Genomic DNA, 20,425 nt, shown 5'->3' with positions numbered 1-20,425 from the left:
ACACACACACACACACACACACACACACACACACACACACACACACAAATAAATAAATGTTTAAGAAAGAGTGGTGGCACATGCCTGTAATCCCAGCACTTGAGAAGGCAGAAGCAGGCGGATCTCTCTGAGTTCAAGGCCAGCCTCATCTACAAAGTGAGTCCAGGACAGCAAATAATAAACAAACAAATGTTTAAGAAAGAATTTTATCTTTATAGAGCTTGATAGTCTTCTTTTATTTACCAAAGCCTATCATTGTTTTTGTTTTAATTTTATCTTTACAGTACAGTAAAAACACTTTTTATTCTCAGTTAAACTAAAACATTTCTGATTATCATGCTACATAAGCTAATTTTATTCTGAGAAGAATAATACTTGAAGCATAGTACTTAAATTTAAGTTACTATCATACTGTGTAAGATTACAGGAGTCAATTTCACAGGAAAAGACACTCTCAGCACTAGCCCAGTGAAACTTATTAAAGATTATTAGTTAGTTAAAAAGGAAATCTACCACAAAGAAAAAAATTAAGGTGGATATGGTAAAGTAATGAATAGACTACTAAGGTCGTTTAAAACCCAAACAAACAATGTGACTCCATTCAGGTCTTTTTAGTCAGCTTATCAAGCTTAACTAAATTATATAAATTGTATCCCCAAAACAGTTTATAAAGAAACAAAAATCCTTAAAATCTCCGAGCATTGTCTGAATTGAATTACCACGTTCACTTGACAGGGTCCATTCAAAAGTGAAACAGTGCTACCACATTAAAGGGCTGAAGAGATGGGTCACTGGTTAAGAGTACTTACTGTTCTTATAGAGGACCCAGGTTCGAGTCTCAGCACCTTTATAGCAATTTACAATTTCAGGAAATCCAACAGCCATTTCTGACCTCTGTAGCCACCAGGCATACATGTACTACACAAACATACATGCAAGCAAAACACTCATATACATAAAATAAAGGACACAGTAGAGGCCTCTGCCATCAGGGGCACTTCCAAAGCAAATGTCCTCAATCCTATGCACTTCCCAAGCTCCACGTTAAGCTAGACTTCTGTGTGGACTGAACCATCAACGGCTGGTGGTCAGGAAATGGTCTCACGAAGCCCTGAAGGACCAAACACTCCCACCATGGTTCAGACCTGCTGGTGCTGTCCCATGACCTCCACCAAAGCCCATGGAAAAAGCTGTTGTCATAAGGACAGAAGAAATATCTTCTGGAAAAAATAAAACCAAATGAAAACTGTATTTAAGAGACTAGAAAGAAATGGCACAGAATTAGTTTTACAGCGGTAGTCCTAAGAAAATTTTTTGTCCTAAGAGTGCCAAAAAATGCAAACAAAACTTCTGAGTACCTCTGTAAACAGCACTCAAATGTTTCCAAAGAAGATGAACTGGATTTTCTATCAAGAACAGTACAATTTCATTCAATCATGGCAATACAGACTGCCACCACTGCTCTTGGTTACTCAACTGAATGGCAAGACCCTCTTGCTGAAGACAGCACACACTTTACAGACAGTGAAATCAATCTCAAACTGACATGAAAATGTTCTCCCCACCGGCCAGCTTTTATAGTAGTAGAAGGTGCTATACAGAGTACTGGGGAAGTATTAGTAGTACTCAGTAATTTGAGTAATATTTAGTAATGTAAATGGTATATCAATATACCTTGGTTAGGGTATTGCTGTGTTAAACCATGACCAAAAACAACTAGGAAACAAAAGGGTTTATTTGGCTTACAGTTGTACTGCATAATGAAGGAAACTCAAGGTAGGAACAGACGCAGAAGCCATGGAAAGTGCTGCTTGCTGGTCTGTTCCCTCAGCCTACTTTTTTACAAAACTTAAGACTATGTGCTCAGGGTGGGCTGTGGTCCCCCTTATCAATGATTAATAAAAGTAATAGTGATTATAATAATAATACAGACTTATCTATAGACAATTTTATGAATGTATTCTCTCAATTTAGAGCTCTACCTTTCAAGTGACTCTAGCTTGTGTCAAGCTGACAGCAAAACAAAACAAAACAAAACAAAAACTGGCCACAACACCATAGATCTCAATCTTGGTCAAATAAGCTTCTTTTTTGGTGGGTTAATGCAGAAACTCCTAACTATTTAAAGTGATGAGATAAAGTGACTGAGTGCTCAGCCACTAATTGGTACACCTTATCAGTTTCACCTCCCTGTCTATGGCTCAGAGAACATCCAGGAAGAGGGGGTGGAGAGAATGTAAGAGCTAAAGGATACAGAGGTTTTGAAATGCTGCCTTACGGACATGACATGGCCATTGTACTTACCAAGACACAGCAGCAGTGGTTACTTGCACAAAAACCAAGCCAGCTAAAAATGAGACCCTGTCTCAAAAAAAAAAAAAAAAAAAAAAAAAAAAAAAAAAAAAAAAAAAAAAAACCAAGCAAACAAACAAAAACTATGGTGATAATTTCCATTGTCATTAATGGCTTTGGTCACTTTGTATTTGAAGATGACAACAGTGAATGGAAAGTAGTTAAGTCAGGCCAAAGAAGACATGCACAGAAAAACAAAAAAAAACAGGCTACCTCTGGCTGCGGCCTGACAAACAGAGCCCTCTGCACAGTTCAGGTTCTTCAGCAGCTGCATTGACTTGCCAGCCATGATGATCTGCTTTAGCACAGGCTTGAGGAAGGAAACCATGGTGTGCTGTCTACTGGAGGGACCCTGGTCACTCCCAGAACTGGCGCTGGCATTGTCACTCATTTTTTCTTCATTTTCTGTCTTTTCCGATACACTATACAATGTGTAAGTTGCATACCAGAAATCTCTGTGATCTACTGGAACATTTTTATTCCTATGGAGATTAAAAAAAAAATTAAGTGTTAATTTATGATCTTTTAAAACAACACTATACTTTGTTTTAGTTTAGGTAAGTTGTTTAGACATTCTGTACTACAGCAATATCAGCTGCTGGTAAAATTATCTTCAGAAAAAATGGAGTAGTTTTATTTAACCACATTCACTCAATTTAATTAAAATTTAAATTAATATTTTCCTGAATTGGAATTAAACAGAATATGACTGCTATAGTTCCCTTTAGAAACAATACAAATTGTTTTCTACTGCAGCTTCTGAGTTTGTTCAGAAAAGTCAATTGAGTAATGGGAAACTTATAAATGGATTAAGATTTTTCCATATTTGCTTTATTAAATATGATCTTAAGAAGAAAATATATAGCTTATTTTAAGAAATAAATGCCTCAAAGTAACATCCTATACTACTGTTTTACTGATAATTTACAACAGAAGTGGTTTGTAACATCTGATGTCATCTAAGTTCATCTCACAGAAAGCAGTACACATTTAAAAAACATTCAAAAATATAAGCTGCTCTAACAAGATGTGCACTGCCATAAAACTCAAAGACATTTTTAACTGGTTGGGACCTGACAACTCTGAAAAGACGGAGAACCTGCCTGCGTTACTGCAGCAGTATACCTCTATCGCCAACCTGCCCGCTCACCTCCATGTGGACTCACAAGTGTTTAGTGTTGATGTAGTAGCGAGTAAATCCCAGTACCCAGCACCCCCTGATTCAATGCAAAGCCTCACCTCTGTATGATAAACTCTTTTGCACCATCCCAGAGGTGTCCATGCACAATCCATTCATCCACCGTCTGTAGGTAGGGCCGCACTGTTTCCACCCAGAGAGAGAACAGGAGGGAGACCTAAGGATGAGACCTTGCCTGGTTAGTCTTCAGAACAACTTTCACTAGGTTAAGATCAAATTTAACATTCCAAAATGCCTTTAAAAAGTGACTGCATTTCAACTTGTACAACCACTCTGGAAGTCAATCTGGCGCTTTCTCAGACAACTAGGAATAGCACTTCCTCAAGATCCAGCCATACCACTCCTAGGCATATACCCAAAAGAGGTTCAAGTACACAAAAAGGACATTTGCTCAACCATGTTTGTAGGAGCTTTATTTGTAATAGCCAGAAGCTGGAAATAGCCCAGATGCCCCTCAACTGAAGAATGGATGCAGAAACTGTGGTACATCTATACAATGGAGTATTACTCAGCAATGAAAAATAAGGAAATCATGAAATTTGCAGGTAAATGGTGGGACCTGGAAAGGATCATCCTGAGTGAGTTGTCCCAGAAGCAAAAAGACACACACGGTATATACTCACTCATATAAACATACAACATAGGATAAACCCACTAAAATCTGTACATCTAAACAAACTAAGCAAAAGAGAGGACCCTAACTAAAATGTTCAATCCCCATCCTGAAAGGCAAAGAGGATAAACATCAGAAGAAGAAAACAGGAAACAACCTAGGAACCTGCCACAGAGGGCCTCTGAAAGCCTCTGCTCTGCAGACTATCAAAGCAGATGCTGAGCCTGATGGACAACTGTCGGGCAGAGTGAATGGAATTTTATGTAAGAAGTGGGAAATACTAAGAGCTGGAGAGGACAGGAACTCCACAAGGAGAGTAACAGAACAAGAAAATTTGAACACAGGGAACTTCCCAGAGACTCATACTCTAACCAAGGACTATTCACGGAGATAACCTAGAACCCCAGCACAGATGTAGCCCATGGCAGTTCAGTGTCCAAGTGGGTTACATAGTAATGGGAAGAGGGACTGCCTCTGCCATAAACTGATTGTCCTGCTCTTTGATCACCTCCCCCTGAGGGGGAAGCAGCCTTACCAGGCCATAGAAGATGACAATGCAGCCACTTCTGATGAGAACTGATAGACTAAGATCAGAAAGAAAAGGAGAACCTCCCCTATCAGTGGACTTGGGGAGGGGCATGCATGCAGAAAGGGGAGGGAGGGTGGGATCGGGAGGGGAGGAAGGAGGGACTTATGGGGGGGGGGATACAAAATGAATAAAGTGTAATTAAAAAAAAGTGACTGCATTTCTATACTTTTTGAAACAAATTCTCAAAACATAAACTGTAAGATTCTTATTTAGAAAGCCAACTATATATGGAATAAATATAATGTCATCATTCATATGAGAACCCTCCTGACTATTGTTTTTTGTTAATTTGACACAAGCTAGGGTCAACTGGGGAAGAGGGATCCTCAACTGAGAAAACATTTCCATTAGACTGGCCTGCAGGTAGGTCTGTGGGGTACTTTCTTGATTAATGACTGATGTGAAAAGGTCTAGCCCATTGATGGTGGTAGTGCCATTCTTAAGTAGGTGGCCCTGTGCTGTTTAAAAAACAAGCTAACCAAGCCATGAGGAGCAAACACGTAAGCAGCATTCCTCCAGCCTCCACCTCTGCTCTGCTCTGCTCTGCTCCTGCCTCAAGTTTCTGCCTGGCTTCCTTGGATGATGCACTGTAACACGGATGTATAAGCCAAACAGACTCTTTCCCTCCAAGTTGCTTTTGTAATGGTATTTATCACAGCAAGTGAAAGCAACTTAAGACAGAAATTGTACCAGAGAGTAGGCTGTTGGTGTGAGAGACCAGACCATGTTTTGGGGAAGATTGTGGAAGAACTTTGGCATGAAAAAGCCATGAGATATGTGGGAGGCTGCCAGATAAGAACACCGAGAGAAATGCAGATAGACGGAGAATTGGCTTGTGAAGACTCAGTGGGAACTCTGACAGTCCCTCCAAGACTCTACTGGGGACATTACCATGACATATGTAAATTAAGAATCTGTGGTTTCTGGCCAGCTGGGGCTAAAGAATCAACTGTGATTAACAGGAGACCAGTATCATTGAGTCAAAATATTTAGGGAGTATTTCCTCAGGGTAAGAATACAGAAGTTGTGGTCCAGAGAGGGCCAAGGCTGTATCTTATGACCAGATGAACTGGACAAGTGTAAGTCTCTCACGTGGTACTGGTTTTAAAGGCATGAAGAGGTCATGCAGAGTAGCTGAAGCTTGTACCACAAGAAGCACAGAGGAGCCATTGGTGATGATACAGCCTCAGTTGCAGTGAGACCCCAGGATTTGGCAGGGTTATGGAAAGGCTGAAGCTTGACACTTTGTTGCAGGGCCAGAGTCTGTGAAGAGAGGCCAGAAGGCTACTGATGAAAGTGCAGCCTGTGGAAACTTCAGCATACTGGAAATGCCAGGACAGTGGGACAACTGCCAAACGTAGCAACAGCTGTGGAGTGAAGCTGACCTGAACCTATAAGATTAGCTATATATGCTTTAAATGACAAAACTCAAGAGGCAAAGCTGGCTTAGCTTTTTGGAACCCAGAAAATTGTGACTAATTCCCAGATGCTGGGCATTTACCTAAACAGTTTGATTTTGCTTTGTTCAGATTATGCCTGTGCTCTGGTTCTTCCCTCTTAGAGTAAGATGTAACTTATTTTTGATCATACAGGAGGTCACCACAGTTAGATTTTGGATTTTAGAGACACTTTAAAAATGAGACTGTGAACTTTTGATGTTGTATTATTTTATATTGTGGTGATGACATGAGATCTTAGGGATAAACAAGAAAGAAAAGGTAATAGTTAATAGTGACATATTTGTGTGTCAAACTGATAAAGGGTAACCGTGCTGGTTAGTTGTCATCTTGGGGACAAACTAGAGTTATCCGGGAAGAGGGAACCTCAGTTGAGAAGATGCTTCCATCAGATTGCCTATAGGCAACACTGTGGGGCAAATTCTTCATTAGTGATAACTGTGGAAGGGCCCAGCCTCTCTGGGGTGTAGTCAACCCAGGCATTTGGCCTTTGACTGTTTAATAAAGCAAGCTGAGCAAGCCACAAAAAATAAGACAGTAAAGCAGCATTCCTCCATGTTTTCTGTTTCAGTTCCTGTGGTGAGGTTCCTGCCTTAACTTTTTACCCTGTCTTCCCTCAATAATGTACTTGTAAGTTTAAGTGTTTAAACGTAAGCCAAATAAGCCCTTTTCTCCTTTATTTGTTTTTGTCAAGGTGTTTATCACAGCAACTGAAAGTAAACTAAGACACCTCCTTGAATAAAAAATCTGATTTTGAACCTGAGAGAGCCAGGGCAGGAATATGGTTGCACTGTCTACACAATACCACTAGTAAGATGTCTACTAAGAATTAGAAAATGGAGCTGGCTTAGTGGAGAGACACTGCTGCCAAACCTGATACCCTGAATTTGATAGTTTGCATCTCCATGGTGCAAGGAGAAAAACTAAGTCCTTCAAGCCCTGTGACCTCCACAGGCATGCCATGGCACATGTGTCCCCACTGCTACTCCCAAATAAAGAACAAAGAATGAGAAAAATATTTTATTTTCCTCTGGTTACTAATAGGAAAAATACTTCATAAATGAAAGAAATAAAATGTTTTTATGTACTAAACTTTGACATTAAAATGGCCTGAAGATATGAGTCCCACCAATTGTTAGAACAAACCAGTAAATTACCAGTCTCTAGTTGGATTTCTAATTATAAAAAAATAATGGAAAAAGTATACATCACAAAATTTATCACATTAGTCTCTAACTTTTGATAGGTTCTTGCCTTGTAGCCCAACATCACCTTGAACTTAAAATCCTCTTACCTCAGCTTCCTGACTACAGGTGCTCACCATCTTAGCTACTGTAATAAGTAAATTCAACACATTTATGCTGAAACTCTCCTACCCTAGCTCCTACAAGTCTGTTACTTTAGACACTCCATGTCATAGACTTGTGACTTCTTTCCTTTTTGGAAAGGGTCTTACTATGTAGCCTCTGATGGCCTTTAACTTTCCATGTAGATCAAGCTTCAGCTTCAATTCAAGAGACCTGCCTGTGTCTGCCTCCAGAGTGCTGGGGTTAAAGGTGTGCACCACCATTCGTGGCTGTGTTTTATATAAGAAAGGTTTGTTAGAAATATCTATATAAGCCACAAAAGTATTTTCACTTCTTACTTTCTACTTCATACTTTCTGGTTCTTTTGGTAATTAAAACTAGTAAGCCAGCCATGAATTTGGAAGTAAACTAAACTTTGAACAAATGTCTGGCATACCATGACTTTATTCACTATCTTTTCATCATGCACTTTGGTTTAAGCAGAAGTCCAACATACGGTTTGTTCAGAGGCTTCTCCAACATTGTCATATTCAAGAATGGCCTTGTACAGGGTATTAAGCAGGTGAGATGCCCGGACGACATTGCGAGTGTCAGGTGGGACTTCTGCTACTCCAGTACTGAACACTTTGTGCAGGACCTTCAGCTGAGCCAATCGAGGTGCCAGCTTGTTCACCACTATTGCAAGTGTTATCGTTGTATCTGTTAAGTATCAATAAATCAAACTGAATAGCAAGGAAAAACATCTGTGACCAACATGTAATACTGATACTAATAATGCTATTTTGCTGACATATGGAAAGGCATAGCCAAATGGAGGGTGGTAGGTTTTAATACTGTATCTTTAATATCGTACCTTCCATCAAAAAGGAACTCTCATAAGCCAAGGAGAAAAATATAATTCAGACAAAAGTAGTGTATAAAGAAACTTGACAAATATCAGAAAAGGAAAAACAAGTGGTTTTTAATATAACAGAAAGGCAGTCAACTTCGCTTAAAGCAGCATAAACTACAATTATGCAAATGCAAATTTCCCTACCACAATCTACTAGTTCAGTGAGAGCAGGAAAGCTACAAAGGGGTATCTCAACCAAGTTCCTGAACGGTAGTGGAACACCTCCTTATCAATAAATCATATAATATCAAAGTAGTTGTACAGATCTACGCATGTGGCAGAATGGCACACACTGCTGGACTTGCAGTCTGGCTAACGTGCTGCTGTGACATTTTCCTAGCTGACTCTGTAATTACGGAAAATTTCACCACTTAGAGAAACAAGAGAACATGAGAGCTCTTTGTGTTACTGTGTCCTTAGTTTAAAAAAACAAAAAACTTTTTAAAAATTAAAGGTGGAAAAACAAAAACAAAAACCACATAGTGGTTGGCCATTTTATACCTCTCATATTGGTAAAGAACAAAATTTTAGTAATGTATAACAAGACCCTACTGACAAGAGCATAGACTTCTCTATATTTTAATGTAGAGAAATACAGAAAAATCTAGCAAAAGTCACATTTTATCATATATACTCTTTAACCTATCAATTCCATTCTACAGATGTGTAATTACTGGAACATGTAAGTGGTAATCATTGCAGTCAGACTGATGACAGAAGAGTGGCAACAATCCAAATGTCCATCATTGAGAACTGGCCTATGGCATAAACGGAACAGTTATTTTGTAAAAGAAATAAGGGCGTTCTCATGCAAACATAGTACCTTCTAAACGGATTTATAAGAAACTGCCTGTCTTGAGAGGGGAGCTGGAGCAAAAAAACCATATCATTGTAAGTTGTCCTTCATTTTTTGATTTTTAGAGAGAATAATGACTTATAAATTTAAGGTAGCTTCAAAAATTATTTAACATTTTTATTACATTTATTTATGTGTGTGTGAACTCAGATATGGTGGTGGTGGTGGTGGTAGTAGGTAGATTATGTGTGTCATGTGCACATACGGAGGTACAGGATGACCTGAAGGAACTAGTTCTCTCCTCTACCTACAGATCCTATAGACTGAACTGAGGCTGGAAGGCTTGGGGGCAAGTACCTTTACCTGCTGAGTTATCCTTCCATCTCTAAAATCACCATAAAAATGAATACATTTATGAGAATTACATATTTGCCACGTAATTTTTAAACCTTTTATCAACAAATGGATAACTTTAATACCATTCAAAACAGCTAGGTAACATATGACTTAAAAAATTTACCTACCACTACTGATGATGCACTTCTCAATCTCTGTAAGTTCCTCCTTGAAGTTAATGAAGTATTTGTAGAGGGCCCACATGAAAGCCTGGTAGGTTCTAAAGGGAGCTTCAGGCCGCTTCTTAGGTATGGAACCATTTCCAGGTGATAGGCTTTCAGAACTGTGCCCCATAACTTCATCAATGAACTCCTGAAGCCGAAACACTACCTGGCCATATGCTGCTATTTGCTCAAGCACTGATCGTAAACAGCTCTACAACAGAAGTCATATAGAATCATTTAAAGCTGGCCTTCCACAGACTTTCAAATTAATTTCTCCTTAACTGTAAAAGACTGTTTCTATGACTGTTTTAAACTATTTGGTACATGACAAAGTAACATAATGAGTGTAGTTCATATTCAAAAGAAACAGTGGACAATCAGTTTCTACATACTACAGAATCATGGCTTACACATTTTAAAAACACTAGCAAAGTATAGAAAAAATTATTACAGTATATAGCTTTCTCAGTAAAGAATAAAAGAGAAAATGAGATAAAAATAAAATATCATAAATACTTAAGAATTGGCTAAGTCCTGTAATGGTACACAACTTAATTTTGCTTTTTTAGAGTTTTTACTATATTCAATAAATTTGATATTGTAAAATGTTCTAAAGTTATATTACCAACATTTAAAAGACTTCTGTTTAATTTAAAATTTTTAATTAAGTGACATTATACACAAATACTTACATGTGTCAAATGAGTTACAATAATATTGTTTCTCACAGTTACCTTCCCATCTATTAACTGAAATATAAACAGCTTTTTTACTCCTGAAAGTAACCTGAAATGAAGTAAAAAAAGGTCAATATGCTTGAAGTTTACTAAAACAATCACTAAAGTGTAGCTGAGAAAATTATTTTGAAAACCCAGAACCGGGGGACAAAACATGTAGATGACAAGAAAATGGGAAGATTATGAAACTTCATGTGTGGTGACATTTTTAAGAATTCTAGAATTCTGGTTTCTTTAAAAAACACAGAAATGTAAGAATGTCCTATCATTTTAATACCAAGTGTGGTTGCTTTGGGCTATCTACAGCAGCTGACCATGATTTCCCTTGTGCTCTAGCAGAAGTATGGTTTTGACAGCTGCAGAAGATTTCTGTGACAGTGTGATGTTTGGAATTCTGGGAATTTTTCAGAGGGTACATAAATGTGAGGGTCCCAAGAGGTGGCATCAGGTAGTTATTGGTTATTTTGTGAGGTTTGCTGTGGTTTGCTTAGTAGCTGTAGTCAAAGATGAAACAAAAGGAAAAAATTAGATTCAGGGATTTTCCTAATTCCTCTCTCCCTTCTATCTTTGTTTCTCTATGATCCAGTGTTGGGGGCGGGGAAATGAAGAACCTACAAGGCAGCAAAGACCAGCTACATTCACAGGATTAAATTAAGAGAAGATATTTCAGCATCATTTTAGAAGTTCAACAGTGCCCCCCACCCCACAGCACGTGCTACATTCCTGAGGATACAAAGAGACCACTGCATGTTGAGAACTGTCAGAATGTTGGTAGGATATAATTCATGGCAGAAACATGTGGGCCCAGAAGCTATCATAGGCTGCACTAAGCAGTGTTGGGTACTAGCACAGACAACTCTCATAGACACATTTCAAGTGAAAGCAGTTACATTCTTTCAAGTGAAAGAATTTAGAGCAAATCTTGCTCTAAATTCAGATATTCACAAAAGATGGTCTAACTCAATCTCAAATTAGTTAAAATGGGAAAGACTATATCAAAATCACACAATTGTCTTACTGAAATCTGAAGTCTGAACTTCACCTCTATGGCCTGTTTCTAGTCTACAAGTGGAATTCTTGAGTGTATTCCTTAAAATCAAAAACAGACAACAATTTTACTTCTCAGTAACACAATCTCTTAGGCCAATGCTCTTACCATAGGGTCTCCCGAATAACCTGTGTCTCAGTAAGGACCACCCTGTCATCTGGAACATACAGTGGGTCACTGCTGTATAGGTGTTGGTCCCTATTAAAGAGCAACAGAAAAGTTTTATGTATCATTACTTGCCACAATGAATATATGCAAATTTATCAGATATCAACAAATAAACACAATAAATGCCTTAAGTGCACTCCATATTAATCTTCCACATTCACTGAAAATTTTTTAGTGAAACATGTTCTCAGAGCAATTACAATTGTTTATCATGCAATCAAGCAAATGCTTAAAACTATGCAATGTTTCTTTTTTCAATTAGTGTATTTTTATAGTAAGTGCATTAAAATGGAAATTAGACATAAGCTGGTATACACCAATCTACTTACACTGCAAATAAAAATACTATCACTATTAATTTTTTGATAAACTATTAATTAAAAATCGTGTAAGGGAGCCAGGGCTTAGCTCAGCAAAACAGTGCTTGTTTAATGTGTCTAAGGCCCGGGATTCAATCGCTAGCACGATATATGTGCACTCTTGTACATATTCCACTACAACTGTTTAAAACTAACAAGTTTATAATTTAAGAATGGACTTGATTTACATCACAAATCAAAGCCTGTTCTATCATTACATTACTCAAGAAATTTAGCTTACCAGACAGCGGCTAAATTGGAGTGCAGATGTGCACTGTGTGGAATCCGGGAGCGCCTGGTTGTCCAATACTGATGGACAACATGCTGTTCCAGCCAGCTCCGGCTATCTGGCTCATCTGCAAAAGAAGTGGAATATATAACGGTTTTTATAGTGTTCTAGGTACTTTCACCAACTAGTTACTGAAAGTGTAGCTCCGAGAGGATAAGACCCTGTCTATGAGGGCCCTCCCATGGCCACTGTCCAGCCTGTAAATGAGAAGGCTTGCCCTAGTCAAGTTGTCACAAAGAAACAAGGTGTAAGAATTAGGAGGGCATAAAATGATAAATACCTGAGATAATATTAATTACTTACATAAAAAACCCCAAAGAAATCAACAAACTACCAAATTTAAGATGAAGATTCACCAAGAATGCCCAACATGGACAAACTGCAGACCTATGTAAACAAAGTAAAACAAATTGCTCAGGAATCACAACAATAAAAATGTAAGACACAGAAATCACTAGATGACTACTTGAGAATTTAAAAAAGAACATTACCAATAAACAAACAAAAACCCATAAAATTTCATAGGATTGGGGCTGTATCTCACTAGCAGAGCATTTACCTAGCATTCACAAGGTAAGGTTTACTCCCAAGTAGCGTCTAATATAATGCAAGTTAATTAAAAAAATGAAGGTACTGTTAGCCTCCCAAGTTAAATCTACAAATTACTAAAACCCTAATCAAAAATTCAGTTGGATTTATTTGTCACACTGCTTCTAAAATGCTCATAGAAGAGTACAGGTTCACAAAGGGAGCTAAGGCAATTTTGAAAAGCAGCAAATGATGGGCTATGTATTCTATGCTTTAAGACAGAACATAAAGCTGCTCACCTGGATGCTTAGAACTGAACTCAGATCCTCTGGAAGAGCAGCAAGCTGTCTTAAGTGATCAGCCACTTCAGTGGCTCAAATTCACAGGTTTGATTGAAAACAATAAAGAACCCAAGATTCTCTTTGATCTAAGTCAGATGACTAAAAGCTATTTGCAAACTGTTTAAAGCTTAAGAACTGATATCAACAAAAAACTGTGGGGGGGAAGACAATAGATATAAATGATAGGCATGATGGTACATATACTTCTATAATTCCAGCACTCAGGAGGCAGATGGAGGAAAACAGACTCAAGTTGCAAGGAGATCCTATCTAGAAACAACTCACACTCTAGTGTAAATGTTGACAATTAAATGATAACAATTATCAAAAAATACACAGAAAAATCAACAAATACATGATGTCTTTAAATACCCAGTAGTCAAACAAGTGCAGACCCAGACAATTCCTCAGTCAGATTAGACCTAATTGAATACTTAAAGAGATTATGGGGCAGGAACTTGTATCAAAGCCAAATTCTCACACAAGTCCAGATGGAGCAGGGAACTTGGGTTGGCAGAGGAAATTTAGGGTCTATCAATAAGAGAAAATGAGATGAAAATATTAAACTACATACTTCAGACTTCAATAACAGTTTAAGAACAGAGGAAGAGAAGCTCCCATACAAATATGGACAGATCTTAGGAGAGACTTCTAAGAAAAGGTAAGGAAGTGGATTTAAATATAATGCTAGTTATGTAATTGAACACATCAGCCAACACAACATTTTACAATGTACAACAATGACAGACATAAATAGCAAATATATTAGAACAAGTGTTTAGAACTCACTGACAAGAAAGTGGAATTAAGACTGGGAATAAGGGGGCTGGAGAGATGACTCATTGGTTAAGAGCACTGAATGCTGTTCCAGAGGACCTGAGTTCAATTGCCAGCACCCACATGGCAGTTCACAACTGTCTGTAACTCCAAGATCTGACACCCTCACCCAGACATACATGCAGGCAAAATCACCAATGCACTTAAAAAAGAAAAAAATATATATAAACAAGACTAGGAATCAGAAAAAAAAGTGGACAAAATATGTGTAACAGGATGACTTTATCCATAATCTTCTAGTATTTTCTAAAATTTCTACCAATCCTAGTTGCTCACCGATAAATGAAAAGATAAACATTCAAAAGAAAAAACTAGCTCCACATATCTCTTCCTTTTACTATATTCAGAAAGGTTAGCCCTTTTCAAACAACAACAACAAAGAGAACATTTAGGACAATAAGTTATCAGAACTAGTATTGAAAAACAGTAATTTAGGGCTGGAGAGATGGCTCGGTGGTTAACAGCATTGGCTGCTCTTGCAGAGGATCCAAGTGTGATCTCTAGCACCCACATAGTGGCTCACAACCGTCTGTAACTCTACTCCTAGGGATCTGATGTCCTCTTCTGACCTGTTGGTACCACACAAGTACATAGTATAAAAAGGAACACAGAATACACCTCACATAAAATAATAATAAAAATGTTAGAATATTAGTGCCACTTTTCTTTTCTGAACTGACAGAAGAGATAAAAGCTATGGTGTAATTTCTTAGGCATACAGTAAAGAGCTATCACAGTGGTTATCAATCTATGGGTCACGACCTCCCTTGGGGCTTGCATCACATACCCTGTACTTCAGATATTTACATTAGGATTCATAACAGTAGCAAAATTCCAGTTATGAAGTAGAAATGAAATAATTTTATAGTTGTGGGTCACCACATCATAAGGAACTGCATTAAAGGGTTGTAGCATTAGGAAGGTTGAGAACCACTGTATTAGCAGTTTAAGATTTGGTAGTAATGTCAGGGCTTACCAATAGTTTCATCAATGCCATCAATCTTAAACCTGTCACTTAAGACCTCTTGTGAGAAAACACCAGGACTGAACCATGTAAAATACCTTCCCAGCAGACTTGAGGGCCCCCTTTTCTGTTGTGGTCTTGTTCTTCTAATGGGGTCCTGTCTACCTGTATCCCAGAGTCTTCTCTGCTTAAGGGCTGTTGTGTATCTTCATTATCACTGTCTTCAGACCAATTCTGATTTAAGAAGAGAAAAGATCTTACTCCTGAGACTGTAACAATTAAAGTAACTTAGGATTAAAAACAAAGAACATTTCTGAAGAGAAGCAAAAACCAAGTTAAACCTCTATCTCTTAAAAGTTTTCATAATGGGAATAGAATGATTTGAGGTGATAAAAGTTGTGAAGCTGACAATCTTAGCCCTTAATACACACGTGTATAGGTAGGTAAAGGCTAAATTTAGAAAGGAGACCTAGAGAGGGTAATAACAGACAGACCGTAGACAAGTTTCTATGAGTCATGAAGAGCTTTAGAAAGCTAATTTTTTTCTCGTTTTAATTCCGCCAGTTTTCCTCTTTTGTGGCAAATATGTGAATTCAACTTTCTGTGAATGGAACTAGCAAGAACCACTTCTGAATTCCAAAAGAACCCAACATGTGTTATTACCGAGGCAGTGACTGTGAGAATAAGGCTTGCTTTTTAATCTCCTTGACTAAAAGTGCAACAGCAACTAAATATAATCTATCACTTAGTACATTTATTCCACTTGCCTATTTAAAGAAATTGTTTGGGGGGAGGGATATTGTAACCTGAAAAATTGCACTTTTTTTCTTTGTGTTGAAAACAATACCACATAAATGGTACTGACAAACATTGATTTAACCCAGAATGTTAATAAGTCTTCCACAACTCACATCTTTAAAAATGTATTGTTTTATTTAGAGAGAGTATCTATGGATACACATGAGTGAGCACGTCCACCTGCGGCTCATATGTGCAGATCAAAGGGCAACCTGCACGAGTTCCCTCTCACCATCCAACTCAGGTGTTGGGTTGGCAGTGAGCACCTTTACCTGAGGCTCCAGACTCACCGGCTTAGTGAAGAGAGTTCCTGTTTAAACAGCATGTTTTATGGCAGAAGGACACACTAAGATTATTGCTGCCATGTGGGCAAGTACTTTCATTTGCATCAGCAAAACAACAGCCACTTACCGGTGTATCAATATTTGGACCAAGACCAATTTCTTCACCTTCCATCAAGTATTTCCCCCAGTCAAAATCATCTTTCTTTTCTAAAATGTAACAAAGGAACCCCATCAGCTTTATCATAAATATCTAGGAGGAAAAAAAAAAACCCTAAAACTACAAGAAAAGAAACCCACATAAAACTCAAAATGCATTCAAGGCACTAAATCTGAAAATTCTGAGACACTTGGGACTGGAGAGGTAGCTGATGTTTGCCTAGCATGCCTGGAGCCATAGGATAGCTCTTCAATACTGAGCTGGGCAGAGTGGCACACACTTTTAATCCTTGACGTTAAGGAAGTTCAAGGCCAGCCTCAGTACACAGTGAGTTTAAAGCCAGCCTGGGGCACATGAAACCTTGTCTTTAAACAAAAACAACAAAAAAAGGTCAGAGCTTATATTTTAAATAAGACTTTACATCCATCAAGGCAAGGGAAATAATTTAATTTCCTGATTTTACAGGAGTGTAAATACTGAGGCAGTACCTCTGTGTAGCCTTGGCTGTGATTTTACTAAAAACCCCGATGATTATAAATAAGTCAATTTGTATCTGATAACATACCCACTTCTTTATGTCTTGGCGTTTCCACATAGCTGCTGTTTGAAGGGGAATCAGACAGACACAGAAGCAGTGACAATATGGAATAATGTGCATCTGTCTTTAAAACAAAGAGAAGGAAAGAAACGCAATCAGCCTGAGGTTGGTGAATGCTTCTGAAACTAGACTCAGTAACGAAAGAACTATGCAACAGTTGTTTACACACTTACATTGCTTGTTTTAGAAAACTTAAGTCATCATAAAATAAATTCTAATCTCTCAATCTTTCATAGTTCAAATGTTTACATGTAAGGAATCTAAGTCACATGAGGTTTGGTTCTGTATTTCTAAAAACCATAAAATATTTGAGTGGGTTAAAGTTTTTATTCCTAGAGGAACTGTAATGTAATTTTTTTGAATATAATATTATGGGTAAATGTGAAGTTATTCTCTGGTAGCAATATGTATCCTGAAGATTAAACATATCTAATAATTTGATACAGTGTGCTATATTTTATTTAATCAATCTCATTAATAACTCAGATTTCTTCCAATCTTTTAGTACCACAAATTGAATATTCTTTCATAATTTTGAGTTTACTCAAACTACTAAAAACTAAGCCAAAGAATATCTACACTTGAAATTTAACCCCTACAAAAGTCACATTTACATTTAGCACAAACATTGCACACAGATAGTTGCACAGTGTATAAATGTACCCTTTCACAAACTTGAGGGTATATCCTACTATACATTTTTACCTCCACCCTCTTTCCTGACTGCAATCTGGAGATCTCAAAACTGAAAACTCACCTTTATTTTCTCTACGCTGGGAAGTGATGCATTTAAAAACTCCTTAGTTAATCTCTTCCAACTAGCAGCTTTGCTCAGATCAGAATGAATGGTGAATTTTTCATAAATTCTAAAACATAAAAAAAAAAAAAATCAACTGATACCAAATTACCTTTACTAAAACACATTAGCAAATACAGAGATATATAAAGAATCAACATACCCTTCTATTGTTTTTTCTATTTTGTGACTGTTGACATCCAAGAAGCGATGAAATCTAGTAAAAATAAAATGCAGTTTTTAATGCCAATTCTGTCACGTAGCTAAGTATATTTCAGTCATAGCTCTCCATATCTCTGCATATGTCGGATATTCCTTATTCCCCGTTCTCCAGCTCCTTTGTTTTATTCACAGATCAGTACAACATTTTCTGAGGGTTTTTGACAGATCTTGCTACGTGGCTCAGAACTCACTATGAAGCTAAGGATAGATAGCCTTCAATTCACAGTAATCCTCCTGCCTAGGCCACCCAAGTTGCTACAATCACAGACATGTGATTGGATTTTTTTTCTTTTCAATATGAGAGAAACCCAGTGAAGTCTTAACATTTCTCCTCTGAGTAATTTGCTAAATTGAAATAAAAAGAAAAGCGTATTTAAGAACAACTATCAAATGTTTAAAAAGCTGTGGCAAGGGTCTGGAGAGATGGCTCGGTGGTCAAAGAGCCCTTGCCATTGTTCCAGGGTGCCAAGGTTCTAGCCACAAAACCCACAACTGTTTATAACTCCAGCTGCAGAGTTGCTATCAGCTGTCTTCTTGGGCACCACGCACACACAAAGCATACATGTGTACATGAAGGCAAATCACTCACACACATAACAACATCAAAACCTAAAATTGAGCAGTGAGACCAAAGGCTGTTATTAATGTAATAACATTTGGAAATAACCTGAAGCAACTATAACACAATGAGAAAGCCACATGTTTTCTATTGGCGACAAAGTCATAGGTATGCTTTTACTATTCTTGTTTTATACTAGAGGACATCTTATGCCTCTCCCGACTCTAAAATGAGACACCTGCCTCCTGTCACTAGAAATATTACTTGGGATACAATTACTTTTTGAGTTACATGACTTATTTGAATCGATTATAATTGTTAATTTGGACACTAGGCATGCTTTTCCTGAACCTGGGAGGTCTGTATTCTCTCTAACTAGGTACATAGATACTCATGTCCGTGCTTATAATCAGGGTCAGAGACTTTGACAAATTGTTCACTGTTCAGGGTGATTTTCACTGTGTTGCTCAGTAGTAGAACTTGAGTTTGTTTTATGCAAAAGGAAGACACAGAATCAGGAAAATATGCCTGAGTAAGAAGAGGCTAGTTGGTGATACTAAAATTTTAACAGGACGTGATCAGAATTTCGCTCTAAAAATTCACTTTCCCAGCTTAATGGCTTTTGATGTGCAAAGTACTGCTGCTACGGTGAGGTCTGCGGTCAACGATTTACAACTCGGTTTTAATTACATGCTTCTCGCCAGGGCACAGAGAGGAAACCAAGGCACAGCAGCGGCCGGCGGTTTCCAGGAGGCCGCAGTCCCGACCCGGCCCCACCCGCCCGGCTTTAGCTCGCAGCCGCGATCCCACACCTGAAATTGGACCATGCGAAGTTCAAGGCCAGCTGGAAGTTGGGATCCGCCTCGTCCCGCAGGCCAGTAACCCGCCGGACGAGCTCACACACATCACGGTCCAGCTGTCTGTCCATCCGGCTCGCGGACGACTTAGGCCGGGCCATATCCACCACCTACCTATCAGGAATCTCCGCTAAGTGGCGACTGTTCTCGCGAGAGTTCCGACCCGCGCGGCACTGGATATTCGAGAAGTGAGGCCTGTTTCCGCGAGAGTTCAGACAGTCTTGGTGCTGGGTCTGAGGGAGGTGCTTAAAGACTTGCTGCGTTTTTGGTTGCTCCGTGCGTTTTGTTCCAAGGAGGAGATGTGCTCTTTCGCCTTGCACGTTGGGGAATCTGAGTGTCTTCAGAGAGTTAGGCATTATTTATTATTAATCATGGTTAACAAAGGACTCTGGATAGCTTTGATTAATGATTTAAATTCTGTTGCATTTGGAGGCAACCAGTTTTCCAGTTTAATGTATGTTTCCCATTATTTTCGAGCACAATGAGTTATTTCTTCCTGCTCTGGGCTTCGGTTTCTTCTCCAGATGATCTAAATTGGGCTCTCATCTAAACACATGGTTCTAGATTAGGCCAGGGACATAGGATTAAAACAGAGGTAGAGTCCATTTATTACGGTGGGTTCCCAACCTTCCTAATGCTGCCTTTAATACGGTTCCTCATGTTGTGGCGACCCCCCAACCATAAAATTATTTCATTGTTACTTCATAACTAATTTTGCTAGTGTTATGTGCGAATCATAATGTAAATATCTGATGTGCAGGCTCTCTGATATGCCATCCCGGGGTGGGGTGGGGGCTCACAACGCACAGGTTGAGAACTGCTAGTTTATTAGCACAGGTAAAGTGAGAATGTGATGGCGATCTGGCTGAGACTTGTTACCCATTTGATGGCCAGAGTTGTTTCTCCCTCACTATTTTGTGTGCATTGAACACTTTGGGTTAGATGGACCTTCCCTAGTGAGGAGGGCTGGTCCTTGGTACCGTGCAGGAAGCTGTGCTCTCCTGCTAGAGCCCTCAAACAAGTTCTCAGATAGGGGAAGGTGGCTCACTCAATACAAGCTGCTTCCTATCAGGCCTGGCCACTTGCATCCCTTTCTCTGAACTCAAGCGGTAGAACTAT

The 20,425-nt window shown here is 38.5% G+C and overlaps 1 protein-coding gene across 1 annotated transcript in view; it reads right to left on the bottom strand.

Annotated features, from left to right (window-relative positions):
- Positions 1 to 19,407, bottom strand: part of Tubgcp5 (tubulin gamma complex associated protein 5) — a 33,658-nt gene extending 14,251 nt beyond the window's left edge. The window contains exons 1-13 of the mRNA XM_055607498.1: positions 19,262 to 19,407; positions 17,832 to 17,885; positions 17,630 to 17,738; positions 16,840 to 16,936; positions 16,245 to 16,324; positions 15,134 to 15,269; positions 12,318 to 12,432; positions 11,658 to 11,747; positions 10,457 to 10,550; positions 9,729 to 9,975; positions 8,013 to 8,215; positions 3,592 to 3,707; positions 2,566 to 2,834 (exon numbers count right to left, since the gene is read on the bottom strand). Coding sequence (XP_055463473.1) covers positions 2,566 to 2,834; positions 3,592 to 3,707; positions 8,013 to 8,215; positions 9,729 to 9,975; positions 10,457 to 10,550; positions 11,658 to 11,747; positions 12,318 to 12,432; positions 15,134 to 15,269; positions 16,245 to 16,324; positions 16,840 to 16,936; positions 17,630 to 17,738; positions 17,832 to 17,885; positions 19,262 to 19,407 — 1,756 coding nt within the window. The remainder of the gene's footprint in view (positions 1 to 2,565; positions 2,835 to 3,591; positions 3,708 to 8,012; positions 8,216 to 9,728; positions 9,976 to 10,456; positions 10,551 to 11,657; positions 11,748 to 12,317; positions 12,433 to 15,133; positions 15,270 to 16,244; positions 16,325 to 16,839; positions 16,937 to 17,629; positions 17,739 to 17,831; positions 17,886 to 19,261) is intronic.
- Positions 19,408 to 20,425: the final 1,018 nt, after the last annotated feature.

The sequence above is a fragment of the Psammomys obesus genome, unplaced genomic scaffold, assembly GCF_907164565.1.
Source record: "Psammomys obesus unplaced genomic scaffold, mPsaObe1.curated_primary_1811, whole genome shotgun sequence".
NCBI lineage: Eukaryota > Metazoa > Chordata > Mammalia > Rodentia > Muridae > Psammomys > Psammomys obesus.
The sequence above is the reverse complement of the archived record's forward strand: the minus strand, read 5'-3'. Positions and strand labels throughout refer to the sequence as shown.